Consider the following 26,071-nt stretch of genomic DNA (forward strand, 5'->3'; position numbering starts at 1 on the left):
TCACTTATTCAAAATTATATGGCAGAAACTTAAGTACTAACACGAAAATTTCGGCAGCACATTTTTGGTGATAATAGCTGTTGGGTGAATTAAACTTTAATAAACATGTATCATATAAAATATAATATACCTATACAAAAAGTCTCTCTGGATTCTAGTTTTATTGTTTTAAACATAAAACTAAAATCAACCTTAAATTTCTACTAAATATTTTTGAAATTAAAAAAAGCAGCTGGTATTTGAATAATATAACCCCTTCCTTTCTGTTTGTTTTTATTACTGGTTGCAGATAAGAAAATTCTGTTAACAGAGCATGCATAAATCAATCAGTAAATTCCAGTCCATATTTCACTTTTTTGAACTGTCAGGACAGAAGAAACTTATATCCATCCTCTTTTATGACTGTACTTCCACTGCTAGTGTGTATAAAAAAGGAAGAACAGATAGATACTAGTCAGTACCATTCTCAGGGGGTTCAGTCATGGAGTGGCAACAAAACTTCAACAGAGATGGACCTCTCTGTGGACAAAGTAAGATCTTAAATTAATCAAAGGGTCATTTGATTGATCTGTAATGTCTGGTTGTGGTTGCACTTCCATTTAAAACAGAAAAGGAATTACTATTATGTTTTCAAAATTAGGTGGTAGAGATAGAATGAATATTTGACTTCATATTTTACCAAAAAAACCACAAAAATAGAGATTAGATGTATATTTCCACCATTGTAATATGTGACACACATATCTTATTTATCTATTTATACATCTTTATTTCCTTAATTATTAAAATTTGACTACTGATAAAAGATATAGGATATTTAAACGCTATTAACTGTGTTATTGAAAAGATAAACAAAGAAAATTAATAACTGGCTGTGAGATAGTGGGCCAGAAGTTCTGCAATTAATAAATTAAATGAGCCATTAAATAAATAGTTTTTATTCCTAAGAAATGAAAAATGAAAAATGATAATTTAATAAGTAATCAAGTGTAGAAATAATATCAAGAATTGTTTTATATATTGGATTTTTGGTCATTCACATTTGAAAGCCTGTATCCAACAAAATTTTGAACTCTAAACATTTCTTTACAACTTGTTGATTTGGAAGCTTACCAACAAATTTTTTTTAGTAATTTAATTTGTTTTTGGCTCTTAGGCTGCTCCCACTTTACTAGATATAATACGATTAAAGTCTGTAAGATGAAAGTTTAAATTACATTTTTAACTTGAATCCAAATCATGTATAATAAATTTCTATATATTTTGGTTAATAATTCCAGGAGGATCTGTATTTGGAAACTACAAAGTGATCATTGTGTGTCTTGGACTGCTGAATGCCATGTTATTCATATCTGCCGTTGTTCTTGGTGTTAAATGTAAGTACAGCATTTTATAAAATGCTCATTTCCTCATTCAGAAGGATTTTGCTAAAAAAAGAAAAACAACAAAGAAATGAAATTTGCAAAGCTATGTTTTGTAACCTCAAATCAACATCCATAAATGTCACAAATTTTATTGTGACATAAACTTGGTTTTTAACTTTATTTGGTTTGCAGAGTTTATATTAAATTGCTTCTGAGGTTTACATCCACTCATTGCAGCTATGAGTGCCATAATAATTTTGACTCGCTCACACACGGGCGAATGTACAATAACTTTAAACTTTTGCTCCTATTTGAGTTTTTCTTTAGAACATTTAAATTGTTTGTGGTAACTCCACCCTAAAAACCATCACATGAATCTTTAAAAACTCAGCTCTGATATACTAATACTTTGCCTTTCTAACAGCTTTTTTTTCTCATCTGCTCAGGCGCTCAAGCCAAACAAGCCTCTCTCCAGGTTTCACACTCTGCGGTCATCAGTGAGGTCACTTTTCTTCGCAGCAACCACAGCGATGTGATCACAGCTGAAAAGCAAGCCTGGAGAGCATTGGCAAACGCAATAAAAAATCACACACAACTAAAGGAGCAAATTGAGCAGAAAAAGATCATCAATGATGGATATCAGAAGCAGGTGGAAGCTCTGCAAGTGGAGAAGACACACCTACAGGGCAACATATCGGCTTTAGGTCAGACAGAAACGTTTCCTACCCAATTTCTTTTCTTATATACAGTGTAGTAAGGTAGCTGGCGAGATATAAATAACTTGTTTATTTCAGGTTCATCTTGTGGCAAATGTCCTCTCGGATGGCTTATTTTCAACTCGAGATGCTATTTCTTTTCTTACACTGAGTCCACTACTGTGAAGAAGAACTGGTATAAAAGCAGAGAGGACTGCATCAAACGTGGTGCAGATCTTGTTGTGATTGACAACCAGCAGGAGCAGGTGGGTTGAAAAAAACTACAAGCTGCAAGTTGTTTTTAGGAGATAATGTAAATGTGTAAATGTGTAATCTTTAACTTTGTTGTCGGCAACACCAAAGTAATATCTTATCTTCTACATCAATGTAGCCCTGACATAGATAAAAAGCATTAAAGTAAATTACAGCTGTGCATAAATGTCACACAGAAATTTTGGGAACACAAAATCTTCAATACGAGTACATTTATTATGTTGAGGAAAAAACAATGAGAACTTGTTTTTAGCAAAATAATTTGTGGCACAATTGTATCTACAATAAAAATTATTCTTTTGAAATAATTTTTATTTCAAAAATTATTTTGAAATAAATAATTTCAAAATTTTTGAAGTTACAAAACTAACTTGCGGAAGTTTTGTAACTTCAGCAAGTTTTGTAACTTCAGCAAGTTTTGTAACTTCAGCAAGTTTTGTACATTACAATATTTAGACGGCGTCTGTTTTTTAGGCGTAGGGCCACAGATTAATTTTCCAACTGTATAACTGTGCAACATTTATATAAATTTTGTTTTACACATCTTTTACAGTGGCCAGCAGTGTGTATAACTTGAAAAACTGTATTGTTTCTGAACGTGTTTGTGCTTTTGCAGGAATTTATCAGTCATACTATTAATAATATGAGAAGTGGCCGAGATGTCTGGGCAAGTGGATTCTGGATTGGCCTCACAGATATGGAGACAGAGGGGACTTGGGTTTGGCTTAATAATGTCACGGAGGTCGAACAAAGGTTTGAGACAGTGAAAATTTCTTGACATTTTTTGCTGTTTTACTCAAAACTGTAATTTTTCAAAGGTATTGGATGGATGGAGAACCAAATGACATGCGCACAGGAGAGGACTGCGGTGTTGCAGTTTACAGCGATGAGAATCCTTGGAAGACACGCTATGACAGTGCCTGTCCTCACAGACAGTTACAGTGGATATGTGAAATCAACCAAAGCTGAAAACATGTGATGCAGTTGCTTACACTCCCAAGAATAAATGATTTCAGTTCCAAAAATGTTTACTTTTTACTGGTTTTACTTTTGAAATGTTCTTATTATGATTTTAAGATTTTCAAAGTTTTGACACAAGTATTTTAACCAATATTGGATCTTGTGTACACAGGTGCCTGGCAGATTTCTGCATTACAGCCTCTAAAAGCCATTTGGAGCAGGAGAAAGTGTCAAATAATTGTGATTGTGTTTTTTCAGATTTAAAAAACAATATATGAGAGCTGTCATGGTCATCAGTACTTTGATTTTGCATTATGGTTATTTTGTGTGTGATTTTGGTTTTGTCACTGTTGACTGTAGCTATCCAATTCATTCCACAGGTTTAAAACTTTTAGTTCTTCTGTCCTGTAATTTCTATATTTCTATATAGGTTCTTCTGTTCCTTAATAAAACTTCAATTCCTGTTATTCTTAAAAATATGCCTTTGCTTGAGAGTTGTTCTATTTGCCTACTGCTAGTCTTGTTTCTGAGTATTTTTTATTAACTTTTAAATGGTATTTTGCTATCTTATAAACTTAGACTGTATTCTGTTTTGGACACAGCAGAGAACATGAAATTTACAAGTGAGTTGTTGACATACAATTAAGGTATTAACACTTGCTCTCGTGAAGCAACGCCTATTTCCCAAAGAAAATCTTTGGAGCTACAGTCCTTCGCTGAGTTTTTGCCCCCCAGAGGACCCCAACCCCACACCTTCCCCACTCAGCTCCTCCAGACTACCAGCAACAGCAATTAACAAACACCTGCTGACCTCATAATTGAAACTACTTCTTAGTACAAAGCACATAAGAATGGTTGTAAATGGCATAATGGAGGGGCATTGTTGCGATGACGTGCAGATGACGTGTCGGACAGAGCAGGAACTTTTTAAAGAGCGACAGACTAATTTCAAAATGTCAAATTTCTTTAAAGTTATGTTTGATTTGTACAGCATTAAAATGGAACAATATGCCAGTAGAATACATAATACCGCCCCTTCAAAGATGTTTTTATTGCTGTGATCTAATATTCTAAACTTGAATGTTATTTTCATGAGATGTAAATGGAAAATCACCACAATTAGCAGAAATAAAGAAAATCATCAGCCTGTGTGTAATAATGTGATTTCACTTAATGAATTGATTTACTGAAATAAATATTCATGACAGTTAGAACTGAAAAGAATCAAAGATACTGAAGACGTTTTGTAAATAAATATTTCCGACCCTTTAATTGAAACTTAGGTAGAAACTGAAATCAATATTTCTTAAAACGTGTGAAAGTTGAGCGGAAAATATAGACGGACTGATAACAGTAACATATTTATGAGAAATAGCTGGAATATGAAATGATCATTACAATAATTTCGCAATAAATTGATCTCAATGGGCCATTTTTGGACACCAGGGTTCATTTTTCAAACAGTAACAATGTTACTCCTAAATGGATAAGAATAAGATTGTCTTTTTAGGAAGCATGGTTTGTTTTTTGGGTAGGGTGGTTCAAGAATAATTTCACTTCTCCTTTCAAGAGAAAACGGAAATTTAAATTTAAAACTGAACATTCATCAGAATTTTCTTACTGATGAGCTCAGCAAAAGCAGGTCTAAAATAATCCGTGCATTCACATATCCTGAACAAGAACAATGGAGAAGACACAATCTCAAGGTTGCGATTCTGATGGTTTTAACATGTTGATTTGTGAAGAGGAATTCAACGTTGAAGACCATAATTCCTTCCACATGTCTAACCAAAGCAGGCAACCAGGTATGACAGGCTGAAGATTCACAACATGCACTTTTACTTATGTTAGAAATTTAATCTCTGACGATATTAAACTGTAAAATTATGCAGTAGAACTCATTTGAATGAGATTACATACATTTTAAAGCGACATGGCTTTAGAAATATTTTTTAAACGTAGAATAAAAAATAAATACTGCATGTAGCTGAATGTAAAGCGCAAATATTGTGACCTTTGACATTGAGATGTCTATATGCTGGACATAAATATAACTTGGAACTGTTTAATTTCTTTACATTTCCTTATGTTTTGTGCTTAGTGACTTTGTTCATTCCTGGGAGACGTAGCAGACTGGCTACTGTAATTTTGGTGCTTCTTGCTGGTCTTCTACTTATACTTGATATTGCCCTGGGGGTGCATTGTAAGTTGTGCTGCTCTGAAAGTTGCATTTCAGTAAGAATAGTTGAAAATAATATTTCTCATAACAGATTGATTTTCTTCTGCATTTGCAGACAGCAGTTTGCAAGAAACTCACCTCACATTCAAAGACACTGAAACCCTTGAAAAAGACCTCGTCGAACTTCATAAGCAAAATAAGACAGCAGTTGAGAACATATATGCTGCTCAGAAGCAGCTGGACGGTGAAATAAAGAGTCAGAAAGAAACCAAGTGGGAGCTTGAACATCAGACGAAAAGGACTGAAGACTACAAAGTGCTCATTGAGAAAGTTACACAGGACCTTGGAAAACTGAGAGCACAAGTGACAAAGATCTGTGAGACATGATGCCACGTATATTTACTCAAAGCTTTGATGGAGTTGCATACATTTCATTTTATAAATGTTCTGTAATTGTGCTATTATCTTTGACAGCTGGTGGCTGCACTCATTGTCCTCCAGGATGGCTCTTCATAAACTTGGTGTGCTATTACTTCTCTTCTGACAATGCTGGGCTGAAATCATGGCAAGAAGCCAGAGAGTTCTGCCAGATTCATGGAGGAGATCTTCCAGTCATTGACACCAAAGACAAAGAGGTTAGTTAAGATATTTAACGTCTACATTTTGTAAAATAATGATTTTCTTTTAACCAATTACATTTTATTTTCCCTCCATTAGAAGACAATCGTAAATTACTTGTTAAATCATGTTCAGAATCCTTCAGAAACCATAAATGGTTTCTGGTTTGGACTGAGACAATTGACAGAGGAAGACTCTTGGCACTGGTTGGACGGAACATTCCTTGTTGAAGGGTAGGAGTTTATTAATTTAAACAATAATATCTCATTTACTTAGACAAGGACTTTAACTCATGATGGTATCACAAATCTTTTGTTTATCATTACATAGCAAATAATCACGATTAATTTTGAACATATATTTAGAATTTCTGAAAGGTTGCAAGCCAGAGCTACTGAAAATAAGTCATTCTTTTCAGTTTCAACAATTGTTAACACAACTGATGATGATGGATTTTGGTCTTTTTATATTAATCTGCTATTTGTTACAGATACTGGAAGGTTGGGCAGCCAGATGATTATCACACCAACGAGGACTGTGCAGCAGTGTACCCTAACGAAAACTTCTTCAGGGCCTGGAATGATTTAACATGTGGATCCAGACAAAACTGGATTTGTGAGAAAGCACCAACTTATGAGTTCCTAAACGGGACAAATAATCAATAGTCTAAATACTGAGCTCACTTACACCTCCATAATAAAAGAAAAAGAAAAAAAAATCTGGTAATGCCACAGCCTGTTGAGGTGGAAGTGTCTCAGCAAAAGCTGTAATTATATATCATTAAACAAGCTTCTCGCCACATGCAGCATTTCATAGCAAGTTGTCTACTAATCTGCATATCTATGTATGTGTGAAGATTGTAAATTTGACTGACTGATTATTAAAATGTGCTTCTAGTAGTCAGACTAGAAAAATGGCATATGACTAAAGTCCATTTAAACTACATTTGCAGCTCTCCATTCAAAGACTTACCTTTTTTGACATTAGCCTAATAAAAATATAAACTTGTTGTCATTGTGCCACATTTGTTATGCTTTTTGCAAATATTAATCTCATATTTATTTGCTGCATGTCTATGAAAACATTGTCAATAAATTTTGTCTTAATATATTGGTGAGTTTAAATAAAGGGTCTACTTTATATAGCAATTTAAGATACATTGCAAAGAGTAAAAAAAATTAATAAAAAAAAAATCTAAAGCAAGGCTAAGGTAATTTAGCCAAGTGAACTAACACAAACTATGATAAAATATGTTAAATTAACTTTAGAAACGAATGCAAGATAAGTTATCTAAATTAGTAATACAAACAAATGTGACCTTGTCTGCTATATTTTTGCATTACTAGTTTAGTTTATGATGAATTAACTTAGAAAAAATAAGCAAAATAAATAACACAAACCAAGCTCAAATAAAAGATGAATTAAGATGAACTAAGCAAAGACAGACTAAACTAACAAAAACTAAGTTAAGTTAAACTTACCAAAACAAAAATAAAAATTCAAGTTAGTTACTTGTTCCAATATTTATCTTTGGTTATTTTGTGGGTGAATGTAAGGAAGGATTTGACTTCAACAAACTACAAAACAAATACAGGAGCAGCATCTCTTTAACAAGAAAAAACATTTGTCAATGTAGCCTTCTCATTTTAATGAAATGTAAAACTATTTTCATCTTTAGATTATGGATTATAAAAAGGGTATTCAATTCAATTGCTCCCTCTGACTTGCTTCTCACTGTTTCTTTCAGACAACACTCAAACATCTTGCAAACTGCTGCTGATTTTCTTTATGAGAACTTATTTTGGTTTGAAAGATATATAAATCTTAATACAAGATACTGATCATATTTTTTTCTAGCTCTGGCAGTTAAACACAAACACATCTATAAAATGCATGTATATTATTCAGAAATTAAGCCATACAACATTTTGCAACATGTTTGCATTAAAACATTCAAAAAGTATTGGCACAACAGGTCTACTCCCAGTTACATGGTCACCAGAATGCCATTTAAAACATGATCATCCGAGCCTGTGCCTCTTATCACTAGTTTGAACAGGACAAACAGATCGATGTGGACTACAAGCAGTGGTAAAGTGCAGAATTCAGAGTAAAAAAGAGAGTAAAAGATGTCGTTTGAAGGAAAGATTTACCAAGATTTGACCACGGATGAGGTTTCACCTTCTCATCGACGAACATTTGGACAAGGTAGCGTTTTACAATGAACTTTATTACAGCTTCCCAACATCGTTTCCCTTTAATATTCTGTTGTTTAGCTTATCCAGCTTTTTAAAATATTATTCTTATTTCTATTTTTTAAATTCAGCAATACAGAATTTGCTTTGAAGATTAACACTGGTGAATATTTTTTAAGGTCTGTTGGCAGAAATTGGTGAATATACATTTCAACACCAGCGACTGGTTGTACTAAGCCTGGGCCTGCTAAATGCTGCTTTACTGATTTCTGCTGCTGTCATTGGGATTTGCTGTAAGTATGAAAATCTGTTAAGTTACCAAAAAAGTTTTGAGCTCATTGCCACACTAAAAGGAAGTCAGACATGGTGGGTATGTTAAAGGCTACAAAAATAAACAATGTTCTGTAAATTTTGGTAACCTAAAATGTTACAGTATTATTCAAACACCCACTTAAATGTTGAGATCTGGACCAAATGCATTAAGCAGCAAGCGTCTTCTTAAGCCAGACAGCAATTTTAGTTTCTGTCATCTTACTCAGTTTTTTATTGTACAGGTGCTAACGCCAAAGACCTTCAGGTTCCTGATTTAGCAGCTTCACCCCTCCTTGTTGAGGTGAACTTTCTCAGCAACCAGACGGAGATAATAAGACAGCGAACGGAGGCCCAGAACACACTGGAGATAGAGCGTGCCAACCATGGTCAACTAAAGCTGGAAGTGAGGCAGAAGAAGACTCTGACTGACAGCCTTCAGAAGCAAATTAGCATCCTGCAAAAAGAAAAGACAAATCTCCTGTCCAATGCATCTGCTCTAGGTAGTTTTAAGTTTCTAAAAAGTACATTTTCAACACTGTCTCTTGCAGACTTTCATTAAATCAAACAATTAATCAATCATTATATTATTATTTATAGAGCACATTTACAATTTTTAGATGCAAAGGAATCTATTTAGAGGCATCTCTACTCTGATTTTTGCACTACTTTGTGTTGCCTGTCATAAAAAATTTCCAATAGAATATATTGAAGTTTGTCTAAAACCGGAATGCCTTTGGGATACACAGTACAGCTTTTCTTGTTTTCAGAAATCAAAAAATAATTTCATCTAACAAAAAGAGCTGTCTTGGTTTCTATTTAACAGAGAAAAACTGTGGCAGATGCCCTTCAGGATGGCTCCTACTGAAAACGTCATGCTACTACTTTTCTAACTATGAACTGGAATCAAGAAAGAACTGGTCAGACAGCAGAGCTGACTGCATTCGCCAAGGAGGCGACCTGCTCATAATCAACAACTTGGAAGAACAGGTGGGTCGAAATGTAAATCCTGTTTAAAAGAGTTGAATTATAGCAACAATGTGAATTTGTCTAAAACACAGAAAGAGGCCCTGAAAGAAAGAGTTCACTTTACTAAGCTTTTGTTTTCTTTTTGCTTTCACTATATTTAGACAAGTAATTCAATATCTTATATGTCGTGTTGTTTACAGCAACTCATAAGTACGAATTTTCCAAGGGTAGACAGCAGTAGCGTGTGGTGGATGAACGGATTCTGGATCGGCCTTAGTGAAGTGAAACATCTGGGAACATGGACATGGACAAATAATGTGACAGAGACGTCCGTAATGTAAGAATTTCAATGATTGCCATTATTTGTCATTCAAATAACCCATAAAGAGCATCATAGCTTCTAACAAACACAACAGTGAGAATCTCTGAGTATTGCTTAAATATCACAGGTACTGGAGAAGTGGGCAACCCAGTCATACTGGACCTCAGAGCGGGAACTGTGCTGCTTTTCATTACTATGGAGACACTTTGAGGACTTGGTACACTGGAAACTGCCAGCAGCATCTACTGAACTGGATCTGTGAGATCAGGCAAAACAATAACTGAAATCATTTAAACATGCATATGAACAGCTTGAAAACTTCTGTTAACCATTCTAATCTATAATAGTTAGTAAGATTTCACAATTCATAAACTTTGTATTAAACAATCTTTTATGAGTTTAGAACATTTCAATCAAAGTGTGTTTGTGTTGCACTTTCTACGCTTGTGTAATTAAAAGGAAGTCTCACTGTCAAAATAAATGTTAAAAAATAAATATGATTTTATGATTTCACAAATGAATAACCGGTTCATAAATCTGAAGAAACACACTGGGAAGTAGTGTTTTATTTCTGTCAGTGTTTACAAATGTTGCATATTGTCTTTTAACATGTAGAAGACATTTAAAAGATAATTATTTTGCCAGATAAACAGTGGAGGATCTATATATATATATATATATATATATATATATATATATATATATATATATATATATATATATATATATATATATATAAATGAAATGCTCTTTTGGTTGAGGATTGTTTCAAATATGCCTAAATCTGCCAGTTATGCAAGTGTTTGCGCTTTACTCTACTTCAATAACCAACTGTTTTGTCCAATAAATTAAAACACCTCACCTAATGTAGGGTTGCAAGTTTCTTTTATAAACTTACTTGATATGCTGCTTCCAAAACATACATTTTCTATAAACTAAATGATAATAGGGGATGGGTCTTGGCCCACCCAAGGTAAGCCTTGCTAAAAATCCAACCCAGGGACTCGGTTTACTCCCTGTCAATATTTAACAAATGAACTTTTTCTGTGTGTAATGTTGCACAGACAAGAGCTCTGAGGGCAATGTCCTAACAAACAATCTCTGCTGGATTTTTCTGTGAGATCACTCTCAATATAACGTTCAAAAATGGAGGAAATGCAAAATTCAGGTCGTCCGTATAACAAACTGATAAGTCAGGAGGAAACCATTGAAGATGAGCCTCGTCTACCATCAAATCAGGAGAATCAAGGTATGAAAAACCAATGAGAGAGCATTGCAGACACACGAACGTTATCATTTCTTTGCTATAGAGAATAAGGATATACTTGTGATTATTTATTTAAAATTTGCATTTAGCTTTTCTATTGAAAATGGGTGACATATAAAAGCTATCCAACTCGTTTTTATATTTTATTCTTTATATCATTTTCTTTAATATCCATCTGTTGATGTCTGATATTTTCTGCGTAGTGACTGTGTCGACGATGAGACCTGAATCCACCATGAATCGTTACAAACTGCTAACAGCAAGCCTAGCAGCGTTAGCAGTGATTCTGCTAATGGTTAATATTGGCCTGGGAGTGTACTGTAAGTTATTTCTACCCAAGTAACTTTAAACTAATACTCATGGCTAATGCCATTAGTAATTAGCCTAATGCAATGCATAGGATTTGAAGAGTGTTCCAGTAAATCAAGGATGAGACAGTAAGAAATTAATGATTTGTCAAACCGAGCTTCTGTGGTCAGATTTCTATGTCACATTATCATCCAAAACCAGACAATTTATCGGAAGTAATGAACTTAACATACAAGTATTTGAAACAAGAACTGGAATGTTAAGTGAAAGTAATAAAAAAAACAGAATTTGTACCAACTATTATCAGATGCAGTTCAGATTAAAGTGCACATATATTCATTTAAAGATTTTAAAAACAGATTTGAACTGTTCTTTTTCATAGTGGAATAATTATACAACAAAGATCTTAAATTATTTTTTACAAAGTAGAAAAAAGCTTCACATTTATTCCTCCAAACATCCTTCTTGTCATTGTGGCGAAACAGTTCAGTTTTTGTCTTGTGTGACTGTCCAAATCTCAATCCAGAAAAAAGGTTTAGACTGAATATTCAGATTGGACAACAATACTAAATGCACATTAAAATTGTTTTAGAAGCAGCCACAATGTCAAACCTACTGAAAATGCATGACCAGACTTCAAATCAGGATTCAAGCAGGTATTGATCTAATCTAAAGGAAATCTTTCAATTACGTAAGGAAGAGGGCGAAATATCTAGTCAGAAATATCCCAGGTCCTTACCAAAGAAGAAAAACTTTTCTCGGCATTCATTAAAGAACATGTAGCCAAATATTAGGTAAGGTTAGGGGTTAGAAATAGGGTTAGTTCCATGAATGTACTTGAGCCAGAATGTATAGTTTGGATTCTGTGTATAACAGAAAATGTGCAATAAATGAAGAGTTTTGCATCAATTTCTGTTCTTAAAAATCATTAAAAAAATCATTCCCCACTGAAATAATGGTTCATATATGGTTAATCTGACAAAAGCAATAACTACATGTAATATTAATTTGGTGTTTGTTTTAATTATCAGGTTAAAAATAAGTCTCTAAAATATGTGCAATTTCTCTTTTTTTACTGGCTGCAGATAACAAACTAAGTGAAAACAACATAGTGAGAGACATCAGTGGAGAGATAAGAAAACTTCAGGCTTCTTATGAAGCTGCACTACAAAGCAGGGATGAAGTCAAGAAACAGCTGGCGATAGAGATCAGCGAGCAGCAAGTCATCAAGTGGGAGCTCGAACACCAGACCCTCAGAGTCAAAGACTACGAAAAGCAGGTGGAAAAGTTGCAGGTGGACATTGCATCGCTGAAATCCCATTTACCAATGATAAGTGAGAGGCCTTTTAATCTCGATATGTACAAGCACGAATTATAGTTGCAAACCAGGCAACAGAATATTATGCTTCCCTCTTTTTATTTAAAAACAGATGAAGGCTGCAGACACTGTTTGCCTGGATGGACTTTCTTGAGCGCAAGCTGCTATTACTTCCCGTTTTCTGACACTATTTACCGCACATCATGGAACGAGGCCCGGCAGTTCTGCAGGAGGCAGGGAGGAGACTTGGCCATTGTGAACAACAGAGAAAAGCTTGTAAGACATTTGGACTAAGTTTTAATAGTCTTAGCATTTACATTTCATTTCAAAAAATATATAGTACTGTAAAAAATATTTGCCATTTTAACTTGAATAATTGTGCTATTCTTGTAGTTGTGCTAACGGCTGCCATCAAATGTTTGTAGCAACTGGCAAACGTCACTTTTCAGAACTTTGACCAGCTCTTCTTTGCAGAATTGCTTTAATTTAGTCACATTGTAGGGTCAAGCCACAGCATAACCCATTTGTTCATGAATTTCTATCTATGTTGTGCTACTTTTTGAAATTTTTAGTCTACTTCGTGTTGTCAAACAAGTTTTATTCAAATCATGTTTTTATGCAGTAATCAGGTCAGTGTGGTTTGTAATATTGATCTCAACAAATGCAGATATGTAGGGCCAGATTGGTTTTGATGGTAAAAAATGTTGTCTGTGAAAATAATCATTTGAATATGTGGGTTACTTGGGTTATTTGCCTCCAATATATCAAAATTTGTTTAACAGAAGAAATCCATATTGAGATAAATATTTTCTATTACATTGCATATGTATCAGTGAACATCTGTTTGTGATTTTTATTTGTCAGTTTGGAATAATTAGGCTTCTAACAATTAATCAAGACATTTTGAGACCAGTGTCGCACAGTGGTTTCTGGATCGGACTGAGAGACGTGGAAGAGGAAGGGGTCTGGACATGGGTGGATGGGACGAGACTGACTGATGGGTAAAAGTTATACAGTTGATAAACCAGTTTGAAACAAACTGTGTCAGAGCATAATTTACCTCTCAACAAAGCTACCAATTATTTATTTCAGGTTCTGGAATGTTGGAGAACCAAACAACTTAAACAATGAGGACTGTGCCGCAGTGTACCCCAAAAGCAACCCATTCATGTCTTGGAATGATGCACCGTGCAATTATAACCTGAAGTGGATTTGTGAAATGGCACCGAAGTCTTTCGGATAACAAAGTGACTCTTTCTAAAGTCCTACATTTATTTGCTGAAGCAACAATTGAGCATCACTACAGAGACTCTTTTGTGCTGTTTCTTTATTGTTTATCCTACATAACCTATAAATGGCAGGGAAGGTCAAACTACAAACATTTTGTCTGAAAATACATACATTTTAGTTTTATGTATAACAAATATTTGATGCCACTATACATACATGTATATAATGTATGTATGTATAATATAATTGCTACATATATGAAAATGTAGCAATTAATCATTCTAAAATTCTCCAGCATTTTACACAGATTTGTGTGAAATAAAAAAAGAAGTGTCCTTCTGTGCATATCTACAATCCATTAGAGTGGAACTTTATGCAACACAACATTTGGATTCAACTGATGCAATTTATTCGTGGGAAACACCCAATACATCTTTGTCAAACTACAGTAAATATGTCATCCCATGATTTATTCTGTAAATGTGGATTTTTAGTTACCATTCTGTTATGAATAAACATAAATGACAACTAATGTTTTCCATCTGACTAACCTGCCCATCTTTTACTACTTTCTTAACTTTTTGGTTGGGTGTCTGACGGCTCACAGAACTGCAAAGTGCTGCCGAAGCTGCTTGAGGAGCTGCTGAGTGTCGATGTGCTCTGGAAAAGCGTCCTCAGACTTTTGAGCTGCAGTGTAACTGCTCTGAAGGTCTCCAATCTGGACACAGACAAACAACATCCATATTATATATTTACATACATATGAAAGTGATTAATTACTTGACAGAAATGCACTGTTTAAATGCTATATTACACAGCATAGCTTTACCTTTTCACACAGAATGGAGAGATTGAAGTTCGGCTCATACATGTGAGGGGCCAGCAACGCGGCTGTCTGCAGGAAGGCTTTCGACTGGATAAGAGATATTTTTTATAAACACATCTTCTCAGAATGCACTAAAAATTAACTCAAAATTCTGTGATGAAGAGAAGATAAAAGCTCCTTATTGTGACTCAGAAAAAAAACAACAAAATTGAAGTTGGGGTTTACGTTTATAAGTTTTCAGAATATGAACACATGGTTCATAAGAGCAACTAATATAAAAAAGGACAAAAACTTAAAAACTGAGCAAAAACAAAAAACAGATTAATCAAATTTATTAAAAGGCTCTTGGCTCATACATGTAAGGGGCCAGCATCGCCGCTGTCTGCAGGAAGGATCATTCTTCTTTAATAACAAAAATAATCCATACATAGATATAAGAACACTTAAAAACAGTATAATTGGTAGTCATCTTTAGATATTACTACACATTGTATCTCTTCTGTTTTTTCTCCCAAAAGGCAAACAGCTACATGATATGTCACAATACGTTGTGTAAAACAATATATTTTTAATTCTATATTTACCACCTAAAAAAGCAATTTCTGTTCTCACCTGCTCAATATGACCTTTTCGCAGTTCCAGTACCGCCAGGTTGTTGTAGGCCTCAGCATGATCATTATTGAAAGCCAGGGTCAGTTTAAAACACTGATATGCCAGCGTCAAGTCCCCAATGCCCTTTGAACACACAATGTAATATTAGCTTCTATGATTTTTATATCAATATATGGTTCTTTTTGTGCAAGTAGCAAGTAGTATTTTTTTCTTTAGTTTGCTGACTCACCACAGCAACATGCCCAATATTGTACCAGACATCCGCCTGCTCTTCATCACTGGAAACCAGTGCCAGAGCTCTCTCAAATGAGGACAGAGTCATGTCATACTGTTGTGCATAGAAACAGCAGAGGCCCAGGTTGTTGTACAGCTGGCAGTTATATACACCCATCTGGAGAAGTCGTCTAGGAAGAGAACAAGCATGCTCAATCAACCATAACTGTGCAAAAGGTTTACTCTTTAAATTTTGAAAATATGGTGCCAGCTTAACGGGAGAGTAAATTTGTCTGACCTGTAGAACCGCAGGGCGATCTCAGGCTGGTCGGTATAGAAGTGATTACTGCCTATGCAGGCGATTGCCTCTACGTGTGTGTTATCCTGCTTCAAGACCTCTTTGTAGTACTCTGTGGCTGAAGTAATGTTGTTCATCTCCTGGAAAGAAATCCCATTAGAAACAGTAAATATCTAATTAGAATCATGACAGGAGACTGAGAAGGCTTTATGTCGACAAATATACCTCATGGATGCGGGCGATTCCCGTTAGAAGAGTGACCTCACCAGGGAAGTGGTCCAGGCCTTCCTTGAAAAGGTTGAGGGCTGTTATTGGTTGATCCATGCGTTGATAAACCTTGAAGGAATAAAACCATGATATTGCATTTAATGATTTCTTAAACATGCTCAGAGTTACTAAGAACAGAAGGCATAGTTTAGTCACTACCTTTGTGAGGTAGAGATATGTATCTACCACCTCCTGCTGGTTGAGAGCTGATCGAAACTGTTTCTCTGCTTCTCTGTATAAACCAAGTCTGAAAAGGTAAAAACAAAAAGTTAAACAGCACAGTTTAATAAGAAATACCAATTCTTACATCAGCACAGTTTCGATGGTTGTGAGACATTCTTACCTGTAGTAACATTTTCCTAGTTGAACCTTCCACCACCAATCTTTAAATTGTGCGTGCTCAGTAGCTTGAGCTGCTAAATCTAAAGCCTGTACAGAAAATTAAGCCACATTTATTAGCATCCAATGGTCACAGGTTCAAAACTCAAGCTATGTTCCACATGAGAGAGGAAAACTTACATTTTTAACATCGTTTTCATGGTGAAAGATGTACTCAAATAAAGTCTGCAAAGAGAAATTTGGATCACATTAAATGTGGAAAAAGAAAATATTGTACTAAATTTCTGGAAGGAAGATTTTTCTCTTACCCTGGACAAACTTGGCTTTTGAGAATACTTGGACAGGTTTATTCTCGACAAATTTATGAAAGGTCCTTCTGGATTGGTTAGCATTGAAGCCTAGTGAAAAGGGGGATACAGTGTTAAACATTTGATGGAAATTAAATTCAGAAATATCCGGATTAATCTTTTGTGAAAACAATGTATGTACTGTGATGGTCATTTTTATTGGCAGACCTGTCCAAATTTATAGAAAGCCTTTAATGAATCCATTTGTGAGTGCAGATGAATGTTCTGACACTTAAAATTACAAGAAAATTTCAACCGTAAATCAGAGTATATTGATAATGAGAGAAGGAATTTTATAACATAACTGATTTGATAATTGTTGTTAGTTCAAACAGTGTCTTTCAAATTAAATACAACATACCCAATCAATAAATAATAATATTATTGAAGAGTTTATTTATTTCAGTAACTCCTTCCCTAAGTGAAACACATTTAGATTAAGTAGACAAAGACTGATGTTTTAACACCTCTGTTTCTCTTAATCATAATGATTTTCTGATAGTAACTAATGCTGTACCAATAAAAAATTTATTTATTTTAAGGCTTTTTACATATCTTGACCAGGAGACTCATTACATATATTTGACACTCTAGATATTGGTGACTAAAAGCTAATCTGTCAAATAATTTACATTTAGTTCATTTTAAAATAGTCCAATATTTGCTTTGTGGATAAACTGTATTTGCACATGAACACTCACAGTTCCCAAACGAATGAATCTACCAGAAGAACTAGTGACAGGACGCGCTGTGCTTGCAGTACGCGGAGTTTTGATTGCCTGCTCCATTGTTCCTGGACGCCCTGACTGTGTGCTGGGTCTCACAAATCCTGTGATAGGACGCCCTGATTGTGTCATAGGCCTAAAAATTTAGGATAAAGGTTTTTTTAAGTTTACTGATGATTGTTATTCTATTATGATATTATTCTATAAAGGCGTCATACCTGACTGCTGGAGTGGGACCACCACCCTGACTTGTTCCAGGGAGTCTCAGTGATGTTCCAGGTCCTAAAAGAGAGTTTTACCATTAAAAGTTCTCACTGAGAAAGTGTTATCGGAATTAAATATAATTTCAATTTTTACTTTACAATGGTGTGCTGACAAAGAGCTGAAACCTACGTGCAACTTGTGCAATAGAGCTTTCATCTAGCATCATCTCAGCAATCCCTTCCTGATCAACATCAACTTCATCGATGTACACCATCTCTGTGAGGGCTCTGGTTTTTAAGCTCCATGCTGCCTGTGATACACAAACATAGCTAGAACTCAAATACAAGTAAAGGTGAGCGTTAGGATCAAGCACTTTGATGAATTATGGACACTAAAACAAACAAACGAAAACACAGGAACTGAAAGCAGTATTTTATTACCTCAGAGATAAGAAAAGATGAGTCCTTAAGACATGCAATGAAATACAGAGGCGTAAAACAAGGTGTAAAGAATAAACGGAGGAAAATACATAAAATAACAGGCAAAGGAAACATAAAAATCAAGCAGAAAATAGTAAAAAATTATTGTGGTGGCTTAAATAAATACATGGAGTTTCACTGAGTTATGGTGCGCGCAGAATACTAATCTGGATTACTCCGGAGCAGCTTTACAAATGTGTTAGCATACTAGCAGAGTCTGCTAACTACAACGGCATTACCTGGTCGTAGGGACTATCTTGCAATATTTTGCTACAAATATCTGAACACTGTTGAAACTTTCGCCTCCTGAAATAGCTCCATGCAAGAAACAATGGGTCCATCGTCACCTCCATGGCTATGTCAGGTTGTAAACTCTGCTAACGAGCTGCTAAACGGGAATAAAGCGATGGCGAATCTGAAGCTTCTTTGGTTACTTGGCAACAGTCGGGAAGGCGGTTCCTCACTACCGGTTGCACAGGGCCGGAACTTCCGGCAAAAAAATGGACAGATAAAATAAAATCTGTGGGTTATAGTAAAATCTTTAAACGTCCATAAATAAGTTGTAAAAGGCTATAGTGCATGTCAATGTTATGTGAAAAACTTGCTAACTATGTCTATTCCTCAAAATTTTGCCAACTGCTTTGTGAAAGTTTTTGAAGTTCTTAAAATGACTAATTTTAACCAGCAATTGGTTAAAACAAAATTAGAACCATCGTTTACTTTAATTCACTTTATTTTATTTTGCTAATGATGTTCTAAAAGTGGTTAAGTGTTTAGCTTCAGCCAGGACATGAATTTCAAATAATAATAATAATAGTAGTAGTAGTAGTAGTTGTAAAAGCACATAATAATTATTTTAAATAATAAAATGTCTTTCTTGCATTTTGCTTCGTTTGCTTACATTTACTTAGATTATTTATTTATTTAATTATTTATTTATTTTTGCTTTATCTTTTTCATCCCAGTTCTGCTAATCTTTTGGGCTTTTGATAATACAGTTGAACCAAACCTCTTCCAGAATAATTATTCTACAATGTCTATGTACAACGATGTTCAGATTATTATTAATGTACATAAAAATGCATAACTACACCTCCACTAATAATTGTTTTAAAATTTCACACGCATTTTCAAGCCAAGTCTGCATAATCTTGAAATTTAACCTTGGCTGACATTGTTATTTAAATTGTTATTTAAATTACTTGATTTCTTCCGATCTGTGTTCCGATATGCTTAAAAGTCAAGTCTGTGCCAGGAAATTAAAATACATTTTAATAAATTGTTCCATTTCTGATAGGAAGAGTGGTCAAACACACAAATACAATAATGCCAAAAGCCTGTTGATGGCCACAAAAGTATTAGGTTTCCCTCTATGTCCTATGGGTCACTTAATCATATTTTAGTGGGAACGTATGTAAATAATTCAGCTTAACTTTTACTTTCCGTGCAATGGAAAAAAATCCACAATAAACTCATACTTGTGCACCCACTTCAGGCTGTCAAATTTAATTGTTTTACAGTCATTCCACCCCAAAATAAAAGAAAAAAGTAAAAGAAACGAAATGTTCAAATGAAAATTTGAACAAGGCAAAAGCTATTTACCAAAAAAACTGTGGTGTCTACTTTTTTGGTAAATAAAGAAACTTTTTTATTGACATTATGTCTAAGAAATATTGCATTTCTTAAGTTGCTTCAGGACCAAACTAATTTGGAAATATCTTAAAAGTTTAATAGAAAATTAGTTTTAAATGTAATAATTTGATGAAATAAAATAAATTCAGAAAACACAATAGATTAAAATCAGTTGTGTCGTGATGGGGAAAGTACCCACCTTCTTTTTGGCCTCGCTGATGAGTCAAAGAATGTGATTGGATGATCGTCTGCTCCGTCAGGACTGTGGGCGGGGTTTGTTGGAATACAGTACAGCTCCATCTTTGGAGGATTTGACAGGAGCTTTGACCTGTGTCGAAGAGGAGCGAAAGCCCGGGATAGAAGAAGTGCAAGAAGACTTTCACAATGAAAAGAGCGACGTAAAAAATTGTTTCTCAGAGATCTCCAGTCCTAGCAGCCAGCCAGACTTTTTTAATTCTTATACAACCCTGAGAAAATGCCTCATTTCTGCTCCCGCTGGACTGGTTAGAATCCAACGGAACTAATGTAACACGGAGGCTTAAAAATAAATCCTTTTTGGCGAATGACACTGTATCAGAAAGCCTACGTGACAGCATCGGAGAGACACATTTTGAGGGCGAGATGGCTGACAGGACTGCTCCCAACTGCCACCTGAGACTGGAGTGGGTGTACGGATACCGGGGACATCAGTGCCGCAACAACCTGTACTACACCGCCGCCAAGGAAATCGTCTATTTCGTCGCGGGTGTGGGAGTTGTGTACAACACCCGGGAACACAAGCAGAAATTTTACTTGGGGCACAACGATGACATAATAAGGTAGAGTAAAATCAGACATGTTAATTTTTTGTTGTTGTTTTTGTCTTGTTTGTTTGGTTTTTTTGCTTCAGCACCACGGACAGCACCAGACTCCCAGTAGTCAGTGCTCTGACAGTGTGCTGTTGACATTGTGGATGCAGGCGTCACCTTGTGCGGTGTAATATGATATGAAAGCAGCATATCCATAAATTGTATAGCGAGGTTGAGCTTTGTGCTTAAGGTCAGATGATTTTAATCAGCCCACTTTATATCACGCTGCTCCCACTCCATATGCCAATTGTTCTGGCTCCCTACTTATGTCATAATTACAATAAAAACTCAAATATGAGCAACAATAAGCGAATTATTTACTGGAATGTGATTAACAGAAAATATTTAGGATAATTTTTTTCTTAATTTTCCTTCAATTACAGATTAGTCTGTGAAATTACAAATCAAATTTCATGTTTTTTACACATTTAAAATTGCACTTAATACCTGAAATTAATTTATGTCATGATATGTTCAGGCATATGGAGATGCATATCGTGGAAAAAAAGGGTAAAAAACGACAGCATATGTCCCTATTTGGCTTTACCCATTTTCCAGTACATATAAATAAATAAATAAATGTTCTTGAATCAGGAAAACTGTGATAAATAGTGTAAAAAATAATTTAAAAATACATTCAACACAATGTGTCCCATAAATCACATTGTGTATGAATAAATTAATAAGAAAGCAAGAAAATAAATAAAAAATAATGTGAAAAGTCAATCAATCACTCACTCAATCATATAAACAGAAAATAAATAAGCAGCTAAAAAAATTTGTGACTATTTCTCCAGCTAGATTTTGATCGTCTCAATGGGACAATTAATGTTACAGTTTGCTATCAAGTACAAAAATACATAACATGAGAAAAGAAACAAAATCAATAGGGCCTGAAAATGTACAAAATAATACATTCATGCGTGACATTATCTATGAACGGCTAGCTCCTTGTTTACATAAACAAACAATAAATCAAATAGACAGACAAAATAATATTCAAATCAACTTTTACTGTCTCCAAGAAGGACTTGGATTTCTAGAAAGTAAATATGTTTATCAATCAATTAGTTTATTTGTATAGAACATTTCAGTAACACAGCAGTTCAGTGTGAATATGAATGTGTGTCATATTCATTAATTTGTAGGGGTGACCTCTGCCCAATCAAAGGATAAGTTAATAAAAATGATTTGGGATAAAATGTAATTTTTTTAACTGACATGCTTAATTTAAATAAAATAATTTTGATGATGAATTTGATATTCAATATAATATTTATTGCAGCGGTGTAAATGTTGTTTTTTTTTTCTCTCAGCATGCCCTTATAGAATGAACTATCCCCAGCGTCTTAGAGATCATGTTGACATGTGTGTGCAGGGGTTGGCCTGGAGATGACAAGCTTTATAAAATGTACCGGTCGTCAGCTGGGCTTGTGCTCCATTATTAATCGCAGAATAAAGAGACAGTAACCGCCAGTTGCCCTGTGCCCGGTCAAGTTCAGACATGCCACAAAAATGAGACACTGCAAACCACACTGGGATGTTTCAACTCACTGTGTTTCAAAGATTTAGACCCTATGCTAAACATTTGGTCTTTTTTGAAAAATGTGCTAACACAAAGCAGAAGTGGAAGAAAGAGGATAGATACATAGCTTTCTCAGTTATATAGTATTTTGTGTTTTTGATAAGTTTAAGCAGTGTGAGAAGTTTTGCAAGGTGCTGTCACCAAAAGTCCAAATTTCGTTTATATTTTGCTTCTAAGGAGCTAGTGGTTCATGCAACATATTAAAATGGTCTTGATAGGTTGTTTCTGAAAGTATTTAAAAGTTTTTTTTAGATTTTGTTCTTTTAACCTATTTTTGTCCAGATGTTGACATAATATTGTTAAGAGTTCTTTAAAAATGAGAAAATGCACAAAAACAAAATCTTCAAAAAATGAATAGTTTTTATAGTTTTTGATAGTTATATATCTTATGACAGAATGACAGGTTGCCAGTAACAAAATTCTTAAAGATTTTATGAAATAGGTTATATAGCTAGATGTCTGTTCTTTGTGGATGCAGCACTGGCTCATCTCTTGAGCTTAGTAGACATTTATGCTTGAATGATGAAGATTGAAGTACCTTAGCAAACAAACATCCTTCCTTTGAGCAAGTAAGAAGACAACCAAATCCAAAATAATGATTAAAAAAAATAAACTTACAGGAATCTTCAGGGTTAAAATGTAGCTACTATAAGTCAAATATTTTCACATTTAAACATGTTGTAATATTTTTTTCCATCATAAAAGAATCTTTTCCTCAGATAAGGGATAATAACGTATAATGATTTGGAGTTACTGACATTATGCAAACAGAATTTCTTTCATAATATAATAGACATTGGATCCCCCTCACAGCAGAGGTCAGGAGTTCAGGTTTTCTATTAATGTATCACCTGGTTGTAGTTGCATTAACATGTCTTAAGTAATCAGGTGAGATGTTAGAGTGCACAACCTTTCATAACACCACCAACAGCAGCTGCAGATAAGTGTTCTCATGTTGCAGTAATTCATATGGAAAATATGGCATCCTGTCAGAGTGAAGCTATGGTATATTCTGGTTGTCATATTATGATTTAGAGTGGCCTTTAATTTCAGAGTTTTGTGTTTTCATAAGAAGTTCAGAATTTAGTTGGAGAATTTTCCAGGTTTGTTTGCTGTCCTATTAGTTTTAAAAGAAATGATGGAAGGAAATGATTGATTCTTTGTCAGAAATATAACAACATATTGCTTGGTGACTGTGGAGAGGCATCAGTTAAAATGAAATTTGCAATGAAACTGAAGCAACTAAAGCAGCAACATGTTTTTATTGTCATTGAAATATCAATACTGCATAGAACTGCTTGGGCTGCAATAAACCTTTGACAAATATATAACCAAGTATGATGCACTTATATGCATCACATTTGCATGCATGCATCCGGTAATATAAAATTACTGTATGCTTTAATATGAAAATATATTACTGGCTGGCCTGTGATATATTTGGCCTGCATGCCAGATATCCAAACCCAATTTATAAAACAGTGTTTGAGATGCTGAAGAGGACAAAAAAAATTGACAAAAGAAAAAAAAAAAAGAATGAATTCATTGACTTCTAGTCTTACAGTCATTCTGGTATCAAACTATAGAGACATATAATTTATATAAAAAGAACCAACAGCATAGAAGTCTTGGTGTTAAGTCAGGTCAAGCTTTTCTGTTTGATCAACAATTAATGGGTTTTAATGGCAGTTTTTGAAGATTTCAGTTTTAATTTTATCTCTTTTTTTGAAGCTGCTTACTCAGCGTCTCAAAGCATTTGCAATAATAATAACAATAATAAAGATCAAAACTGAAGAGATAAGTTTTCAATACATTTTGTTGGAATGTAATGTGCTAAATCAAGAAGGAGGTTTATAAAAGTCATCTGAAGAAAAATTGCATTTTTATTCAGCCATCTTTTACTATGAGATCCACACTAGCCCTGCGGTGAAACATAATACAATCATGCTGTAAGGATGGAATTCTCCAGCCTGGATGGGGAAACTGGTCAAAGTTGATGAAAAGAAGCTAAATACATGTTTATCCTTGTGGAAAACCTGTTAGAAGCACCGAACGTTTTGATCCTGGGGTGGAAGTTCACCTTCCAGCAGAACAACAGCTATAAACATAGAGCCAGTGCTACAATTGAATGATTTACATTTTGTATGTTTTAGAATGATCCAGACAACGAGCTGACCAAAAGCCAACGGAAAATCTGTCACAAGACTTGAATTTTTTACTAATGTATGTTTGCAAATCCTCTCCATCCAATCTGACCAAACTTGAGCTGTTTTGCAAAGAAGAATGGTCAAAAACATCAAATGTGCAAAAAAGAACATTCCTTTCACTTTTAACTATACACTTAGTGTCATGAATAGCGGTTGTAGAGTGGTGAGGAAGGTGAGATGGTCCCAGGTTGTAGAGTGAGAAATAATGAATTTAATAAAGAACAAGCACAATAATCCAGGCAGCACAGAAGAGCAGAAGGTTAATGGCTCAACACTGGTAACAACTGGGTCAGACTTGACGCGACAAGACAAGGACCCAACAAGGAACACAGGTGGGTTTAAATACACAGGGAGACAATTAGGGGAAATGAGGAAAACCTGTACTCAATCAAGGGGTAGCCGGGACAACACAGAGACTCAACAGAACACAGAAACCTAAATAAACACACAGAAAATCCAAATCACTACACTTAGGACCCTATGTTTGGTTGTCTTGTGACAAAATGTAAAAAAGTACAATGGTTGTGAATAGTTTTGCAAGACACTGTAATTGTAACGCAAGGGTTGTTGAAGGGAATGGTTATATCTTTACTGTACCTTGTTCTGCATTTCTATCCAGAGAAGTGTAGCAGCTGTTAGAATTAAGGGCCCACCGGCAGGACACCAGAGGCAGAAATCTGAAAAGAACAATTTATGAAACCTAACAAAACCAAAGTATAAAACACCAGAGCACATTCTACAAAGAGAAAAACCTTCCTAAACCCAAAAATGACCATTTAAAGCAAATTAACTCATGAGTGCAAAGAAAGGAGAACAATAGGGGAATATGTCTGTCAAAATATGGACAAACACAAGTGTCACAGGTGGAAACATTGATGACAATCACAGGTGAAGGTAAAACAAGGCATAATTAATGAGAATGAGGCTAAATATTTACATCTAAGGCACAATGAGGACTTATAGTGTCTCAAATTTCTCAGAATATTACATTTTGATAGCTTTAATGCTAACTTTCTGATTGAGTCTTCCTGATTTTTTTTTTTTGATTTTTTTATTTTTTACAAAGATTAAGTGTGAGAAATGAGGTTATTTGATATTACTATTGTATTCATTTTTGAGAATCTCATCCAACTGTGAAATGTACATCTATGGCTTATCACACTATGCTAAGTGGTTTGGCTTGTTTAATATTCAAAAGATTGACCAGCATGTTTATGCTCTTGTAACTGCTTTGACATGAGATAATGAATGGAAATCTGGTCCCTGAAGAGCATATCTGTCCTACCAAGTTAGGATCTTTTACAGTTTATGCACTTACTGTGGCACACGGGTCTTATTTACGCCTGTTGTTAGTGCACTCTATGAAAATGGCTTAGTGCTGTGAACAAATGCTAAACATCTGATTGTTTTAAGACACTTACGATTTGCTATAAAAATAGCTGAGGCTGTGACTTGCTGAGGCACATATATATTAGAAGTCT

General features: G+C 34.7%; 5 protein-coding genes across 11 annotated transcripts in view; 4 read left to right on the forward strand and 1 right to left on the reverse strand.

Annotated features, from left to right (window-relative positions):
• Window positions 1-280: 280 nt before the first annotated feature.
• Window positions 281-4,439, forward strand: LOC122845982 (C-type lectin domain family 4 member E-like). Its single transcript, XM_044142611.1, has 6 exons — window positions 281-530; window positions 1,281-1,376; window positions 1,811-2,068; window positions 2,159-2,325; window positions 2,949-3,085; window positions 3,151-4,439. The coding sequence occupies exons 1-6, from the start codon at window positions 482-484 to the stop codon at window positions 3,299-3,301; spliced, it is 858 nt and encodes a 285-aa protein (XP_043998546.1). The 5' UTR covers window positions 281-481; the 3' UTR covers window positions 3,302-4,439.
• Window positions 4,440-4,782: 343 nt separating this feature from the next.
• Window positions 4,783-10,379, forward strand: LOC122846376 (CD209 antigen-like protein E). Of its 3 annotated transcripts, none has more exons than XM_044143306.1 (8): window positions 4,783-5,097; window positions 5,394-5,495; window positions 5,587-5,847; window positions 5,946-6,106; window positions 6,225-6,322; window positions 6,580-8,297; window positions 8,464-8,577; window positions 8,839-9,096. In XM_044143306.1, the coding sequence occupies exons 1-6, from the start codon at window positions 4,977-4,979 to the stop codon at window positions 6,752-6,754; spliced, it is 918 nt and encodes a 305-aa protein (XP_043999241.1). In that variant the 5' UTR covers window positions 4,783-4,976; the 3' UTR covers window positions 6,755-8,297; window positions 8,464-8,577; window positions 8,839-9,096. The 3 variants fall into 3 exon arrangements, with proteins under 3 accessions (XP_043999241.1, XP_043999240.1, XP_043999242.1); XM_044143305.1 differs by having other exon boundaries at window positions 4,796-5,097; window positions 6,189-6,322; XM_044143307.1 differs by lacking the exons at window positions 4,783-5,097; window positions 5,394-5,495; window positions 5,587-5,847; window positions 5,946-6,106; window positions 6,225-6,322 and adding exons at window positions 9,420-9,583; window positions 9,763-9,899; window positions 10,012-10,379 and having other exon boundaries at window positions 6,760-8,297.
• Window positions 10,380-10,922: 543 nt separating this feature from the next.
• On the forward strand, window positions 10,923-14,538 carry LOC122846377 (CD209 antigen-like protein B). Its single transcript, XM_044143308.1, has 6 exons — window positions 10,923-11,133; window positions 11,355-11,471; window positions 12,546-12,794; window positions 12,891-13,054; window positions 13,643-13,779; window positions 13,871-14,538. The coding sequence occupies exons 1-6, from the start codon at window positions 11,031-11,033 to the stop codon at window positions 14,019-14,021; spliced, it is 921 nt and encodes a 306-aa protein (XP_043999243.1). The 5' UTR covers window positions 10,923-11,030; the 3' UTR covers window positions 14,022-14,538.
• A 47-nt stretch (window positions 14,539-14,585) lies between these two features.
• Window positions 14,586-18,746, reverse strand: ttc8 (tetratricopeptide repeat domain 8). Of its 2 annotated transcripts, XM_044143303.1 has the most exons (15): window positions 18,558-18,746; window positions 18,280-18,303; window positions 18,029-18,149; window positions 17,854-17,917; window positions 17,612-17,771; window positions 16,872-16,961; window positions 16,744-16,788; window positions 16,568-16,653; window positions 16,384-16,471; window positions 16,183-16,293; window positions 15,958-16,097; window positions 15,676-15,850; window positions 15,447-15,569; window positions 14,838-14,921; window positions 14,586-14,726 (listed from the first exon to the last, which is right to left on the reverse strand). In XM_044143303.1, the coding sequence occupies exons 1-15, from the start codon at window positions 18,669-18,671 to the stop codon at window positions 14,610-14,612; spliced, it is 1,542 nt and encodes a 513-aa protein (XP_043999238.1). In that variant the 5' UTR covers window positions 18,672-18,746; the 3' UTR covers window positions 14,586-14,609. The 2 variants fall into 2 exon arrangements, with proteins under 2 accessions (XP_043999238.1, XP_043999239.1); XM_044143304.1 differs by lacking the exon at window positions 18,280-18,303.
• Window positions 18,747-20,248: 1,502 nt separating this feature from the next.
• eml5 (EMAP like 5) overlaps window positions 20,249-26,071 on the forward strand; it is a 42,290-nt gene continuing 36,467 nt past the window's right edge. For 3 of the 4 annotated variants that reach the window (XM_044143299.1, XM_044143301.1, XM_044143302.1), the window contains exon 1: window positions 20,274-20,768. In XM_044143299.1, the coding sequence (XP_043999234.1) occupies window positions 20,572-20,768 (197 nt within the window). In that variant the 5' untranslated portion in view covers window positions 20,274-20,571. Of the gene's footprint in view, window positions 20,769-26,071 lie in introns of all 4 variants that reach the window. The other variant, XM_044143300.1, reaches the window with a different exon arrangement.

This window comes from Gambusia affinis, linkage group LG16 (assembly GCF_019740435.1).
Source record: "Gambusia affinis linkage group LG16, SWU_Gaff_1.0, whole genome shotgun sequence".
Lineage (NCBI taxonomy): Eukaryota > Metazoa > Chordata > Actinopteri > Cyprinodontiformes > Poeciliidae > Gambusia > Gambusia affinis.